The following is a 5,553-nucleotide window of genomic DNA, read 5'->3' on the forward strand; positions in this document are numbered from 1 at the left end:
TCTGACTTACCCCAGGGACTGGGTCTTGTCCCATCATGCAGATGAGAAAACAGGCACATTTTCTTGCCTGGGGTCCCCAGCACTGTCATCTTGGGACTCCTTCCTGGGGGTGCTGGAGGGAGTCTTGAGCATTTCTTGAATCAGACTTTGGTCCTTAACCCCCTACCTCGTGCTTCTAGAAACCTGGAACTCCCTTCAGGAAAGCTTAGAAGGAAATGGGAGACCCTGGCCAGGATTGCCAGCCAAAGAAAAGACCTGTAAATCGGTCCTGTAATCCCCACCCCGCCCCCTTGCCATGATTGTCCTTCCCCCACCGCCCCCTTCTGTGGTGTCTGCTGTAGACAGGTCTGAGCGGAGTCCTTCTGAGTGCCTGCTGTATACGGGGCCCCATCCAGGAAGCTGGGGACAGAGTGGGACCGGGCGGGAGCTGCTTTGCCGTCTCAGTTCAGGTGAAGGATGACAACAGGAGTGATATGGAGGTGGATTGGGGGAAGGGGGGGCCTCTGGGAACAGTGACTAGCTGTGCAGGGGCAGCTAGCCAGGCGTGGAGAGAGCTGGCGAGAGAGGGGTGAGAGGGTGCTCCTGGTGGGGCACTGGCAAGCACAAAGGCCCTGAGCCGGGAAAAGCTTAAGAGTTTGAAGAAGAGCCAGGAAGGAGGCCTGGGCTGACTGGAGCCGACCATGAAGGCTCGGCTCAGTGAGAGGGGCAGACCCTCAAGGCGGTGGCAGGAAAACCCAGGCGAGGGTCCGGAGTAGGCAACCCTCAGGCCCTACTGAGGGTGGGGAGAAGTGGACAGATTCAGAACCGCCTGGAATTCCAGATGCAGGCTGACAGAGGCAATCCCCAAAGGCTGTCGCTGCAGATCCCCTGAGCAGAGGAGCAGGAATGGAGGAGGCTGTGGCCTGGTTAGGGTGCTGTGTGGGTGGGTGGTAGCCCGGTGGAGATGGTGCAGGGGTCAGGGACAAAGGATTGTGAGCACCCTGACTCCAGCAATGACCTGTGGGTAGCCCTGATGGCTCATGAGCAAGCTGTGGACTGAGTCCAGTCAGGATTTGAACCGGGGCCATGAACGTACCATGGACTGCCAAAAGAACAAACAAATCGGGTGGAGGGAATGTGGGGTGGAAAGGGGGAAACCGATGACAACAATCTATGTATAACCTCCTCCCTGAGGGATGGACCACAGAGAAGTGAGCAAGGAGAGACTTCGGACAGTGTAAGATATGACAAAATAATTATGAATTAGGAAGGGTTCGTGAAGGGGGGGTGGGGAGGGAGGGGGAATATGAGGAGTTGATATTAAGGGCTCATGTAGAAGGCAAATGTTTTGAGAATGATGATGGCAACAAATGTACAAATGTGCTAGATACAATGGATGGATGTGTGGATTGTGATAAGAATTGAACGAGCCCTCAATAAAATGATTTAAAAAAGAACAAACAAATCTGTCCTGGAAGAAGTACAGCCAGAATGGTCCTTAGCATCAAGGATGGAAAGACTGTCTCACATACTTTGTGCCGTGGTGTCAAGGCCCAGTCCCCGGAAAAGGACATCGTGCTTGGTAACATGGACGGTCGGGGGGAGGATGGATTGACAGGGTGGCTGCAACAATGGGCTCAAACCTAACCATGGCAGGTTGGTGCAGGACTGGCTGTCGGTAGGTCCGTGAGTTGGAACGGACTGGAGGGCACCAAGCTCCAGAGACAGACCTTGAACTTCAGGCCTGGGCTCAGTAAATGGTGCTCATCTGCAAGATCCCAAGGGTCTAAGTTCTGAAGGACACGGTATTATTGTTTAGGATCTGCAGCCAGGGTCTCCGCCCTGGGCCAGTGGTCCTGACTCAGCGGAGGTCGAGTGAGGTAGGAACAGGTCAAGGGTCTCTTCCCCAGGGTTCCCGGGAGCTCTCAGCACTTGCGTACTGGAGTTGTCTGGCTAATGCCAGCCTCATCCTTGGACAGGTAGGATGAGCCATTCACCACCTGGCTCTCCTGGAACGCTGCTAGTGAGAGGGGTCACAGGACAGGAAGCTAGGTGGCCCAGCCCCCTTTGGTTTGCTCCCATCTTTGCCCTCCACCTGGCTGGTCTGGCCAAGCCTCCGCTTGGTGGGCCTGGCCTCCAGCCAGCTCTGCGCAGCATGTGTTGACTGTTAGATGGGTGAACAAGTGGTGGGTTACTGACCAGCAAGTAACAGGTGTCTTCAGATGGAGGAGGGATTCCTGACTGGCTGGCTAGGGTGCTGGGGGAGGGGAGGGGTCCCAGGCAGACTTCCCACAGCAGGGAAGGGGAAAGGTTAGAGTCCTTTCATCGTTCCAAGGGCTGCCCTCTTCCCTGGGCTGGTGCAGGCAGAGCCCTCATCTGGTTCCCTAGCAGAGGTTAGGGCGCAGAGGTCCCTGGTCTAGCCCTCCTGCACTTCGTAGTGGGCCCTGTAGGATGACTCCTGGTTTCTCAGCCTCTGGTGAGGAGCAGTCAGCACCCTCAATGACTGGGGCTCATATTGGACATTTGCCCCAGGCAAGTCCAGATGAAAGAGAAAAGTCCCTGTAAAAGGCAGCCCCTCAAGGAGACGGGTTGACACAGGAGCTACAATGGGCTCAAGCATGGCCCAGTTGAGGATGTAGCAGGACCGGGTGGCATCTTGTTCTGTGCTTATGAATCTGAACCTCCCCAGGAGCACAAGGGGCAGCCCCAGCCCACTCACCGCCACCTCGGAGCAGAGCACTGCTCTTGTGCTCCCAAGGTTGAAGGGAGCAGCCAGTCTCCACGGGAAAAGTGGGTCTGAATCCACTGCGTCACTAGGATTCCTGACTTGCCCCATGCAGTTAGTTACATGCTGCCCACTTCAAGATCACGCCTAAGAGATCCCCAAGTTAACACCCAGCACAGGATGTATTTAGGCTTGGTGGGGTCAACAGCCAATCTCAAATGACTTGAGAGCCATTAAGTGAATCTTTATCAATAAATGAGGTTATCTGAATATGCTTTTTCAATTTTACTTGAGCCACATGTAGGCACCCCTAGAGTGGCACATGGCTCAAGGTGCAGTTGGCACAGCCCTGGTCTAGATGCAAGGGGTGGGGTGGGGTGTAGGAACATGTCACAGCTGTGCTGCCATCAAAACACTCTTCCACCTTGCTGGCCAACATATGGTCCCATGTGGCTGCAGATACCACCCAAAGTGCCCCCATTCTTCAGCTCTGAATCATGTAGATTTTGGGGTTGGGGTTCCACACGTGAGCCCAGCTTGCCCCGTGGTAACTCACTGGGCCACAATATGGAAGGCCAGCAATTAAAACTCAGCAGCGGCTCAGCTGGAGAAAAAGGCTCTCCCCTGGTCAGTCTCAGAAACAGGCATGGATTCTCAAGTGGGCTTGGCAGAGTATGTAAAATCCTCACCAAAAGCAGCCACCTGCTCCCAAGAAGCTCAGCTGATTCATGGGAGAGGAAAAGAAAGTTTGCACTCTAACTCTACGCTTGCCAGGCTGGGAAAAAACCCCAAACCAAACTCACTGCCATCAAGTCAATGCTGACTTATGGCAACCTCTTTAGCTTCCAAGACTCCACTTTACTGGAGTAGAAAGTCCAGTGTTTCTCCCACTGGTTTCAAACTGCTGACCTTTTAGAACACAGCCCAACATGTAACCAAGGCTGCCCCCAGGCCCCTGCTCAGTGCTACTGTTGACTGGCAGCCCCAGGTGTGAGCTCAGGGTAGAGGCCTTTGCCCTTCTCTGGGACCCACCTGGCCCTCCCCATCCACTTGGGCTTCTTTCCCATGTACAGTTCAGGACTCTGTGCCAAGGCAGGAGCCCTGCCCTCCAACAGCTTGATGGCAGAAGACAGAACGACAATGAGTGTTCGGCTCGGCAGGAGGGGGAGATGGCAGGAGCCAGCTTGTCCGTTGGGGAGAACCAGGGGTGCGGTTCTGAAACCCTTATAAAACCGTGAGAAAGGTTTGGAAGGGGCTTATTCTGGAACGTTGCTAAGCAAACCTGTCACTTTGAAGACCAAAGGTGTGCCCGACCCAAGCAGAGCACGTCCAATACAGTGAAAGCTGGACAGTGAGACCAGACGGTGACACTGGATGGCCGGAGGGACCCCCCAGCGGAAAACACACATGTAGTTGTGCACTTCAGGCTCTGACCCCCCACCCACTCAGGAAAGAGGACAGGAAGCTGTGGGCGGGTTGTGGCCAAGCTCCAGGGGGGGCCTACTCGCAGGACGTGCTCTGGCTCAGGTAGAGCACGATTAGGTTGTGCCTGCATTCCTTTGCAGGCCTAATGCAGTTTCCTGGAGACACAATGGGAGGGGTCCTGGGGCAAGATTAAAGCTCCAGGATCTCCACTGCGGGGGTGGGGTGGGGGTGGGGAATAGCCCCCTCCCCCATGGAGATGGAATAAGGCAGGAGAGGTCTACCTGAACCCCCCCCACCTTGGCTATTCCTGTGGCAGGACGGAGCGGCAGCTTTGGGCCCCTCTCCACTCAAGGAGCAGACGTGGGGTTTGCAGGCACACAAGGGCTGAAACCAGCAGTGCACAAGAGGGCAGGGCTCATGCCCCACTCTGCGCTCTTTTGATTTCTGTATGGCGGGCAAAGAAAACAACCTCTAGGCCCCGTACCGGTCCCCAAGGCGTTTATTGGGCAGACGGGTGGGAGGTGAGCCTAGAAGAAGGTGTTGGGCCGCTTGGTGGTGAAGCGGGGCTTGTGCTGGCGTCGCAGGACTCGGTGGGGCAGTGGGAACTTGATCTTGGAGTCCTGAGAAAGAGGAGGATACAAGATAAGCGGCTGGGCAGGTGCCCAGAACTTCTTCTAAGGTCACCGGAGCGTGGCCACCCCCAGGACTGCAGTTTCAGGGTCCCCCTGCCGCCCGGTTCTAGAGGACCACGCCCCCAAACCCCAGCCACTCACATGGAATTGCTTGACCGCAGGCCGGCGGCACTTGCTGGCGGCAATCTCTTCCACCTTCATGATCTGGATGGAATGGGCCCGGGCTCGGTGTCGAGCACCCATGTCGCGGTCTGCAGGGAAGGAGAAACACAAAGCTTCCACATGCACTGCATGGCGCCCAATGGGCCCAAGGGCCCACTAGCAAGCTTGTCGAACCTTCACATTCACTCTGAGGGGCACTGCACAGCCCCTCAAAGGCGACAAGGCCCACTTTCTGTGCGCACCACTCTTTAAACTGCTGCTACGAGAAGCCACAGTCCTTGGGTTTGGGTGCAAGCAGAAGACTCAGAGATCACAAGTCCAAAGACAGTGGGTGCCAGGGACACTCAGCCTGTAGGTGGAGATGGCAGGGATCTCACTGGTCTCCCCCAATCCTCAATTGTCAGTGAAGGGTATACCAGAGGCCTGGGTATCCTCTGCAAATCTGCTCCTTATGCCTCCCTCCCCATGTCTTTTGCGCCCGGCCTGCTTGGGTCTAGGGGACCACACTGGGGTGCTTACAGCACTGGGTGACGGCGCCTGCAGTGGTCAAGTCCCGGTACTCCCGGTACATGTTGTGGGTACCGCTGCGGGAGTCATAGCGAAGCCAGATGCCAAAGTTCTTCACCCGCA

General features: G+C 56.0%; 1 protein-coding gene and 1 non-coding gene across 2 annotated transcripts in view; both read right to left on the bottom strand.

Moving 5' to 3' along the window:
• Positions 1 to 4,610: 4,610 nt before the first annotated feature.
• Positions 4,611 to 5,553, bottom strand: part of RPL18A (ribosomal protein L18a) — a 1,668-nt gene continuing 725 nt past the window's right edge. The window contains exons 2-4 of the mRNA XM_045299064.1: positions 5,443 to 5,548; positions 4,903 to 5,012; positions 4,611 to 4,749 (exon numbers count right to left, since the gene is read on the bottom strand). Of these exons, the coding sequence (XP_045154999.1) occupies positions 4,657 to 4,749; positions 4,903 to 5,012; positions 5,443 to 5,494 (255 nt within the window). The 5' untranslated portion in view covers positions 5,495 to 5,548 and the 3' untranslated portion in view covers positions 4,611 to 4,656. The remainder of the gene's footprint in view (positions 4,750 to 4,902; positions 5,013 to 5,442; positions 5,549 to 5,553) is intronic.
• Positions 5,087 to 5,218, bottom strand: LOC115872776. Its single transcript, XR_004048024.1, has one exon. It is a non-coding gene; the product is annotated as a small nucleolar RNA SNORA68 (small nucleolar RNA).

Source organism: Echinops telfairi, unplaced genomic scaffold, assembly GCF_000313985.2.
Source record: "Echinops telfairi isolate 266 unplaced genomic scaffold, ASM31398v2 ScPeMD7_7457;HRSCAF=8495, whole genome shotgun sequence".
Taxonomy (NCBI): domain Eukaryota; kingdom Metazoa; phylum Chordata; class Mammalia; order Afrosoricida; family Tenrecidae; genus Echinops; species Echinops telfairi.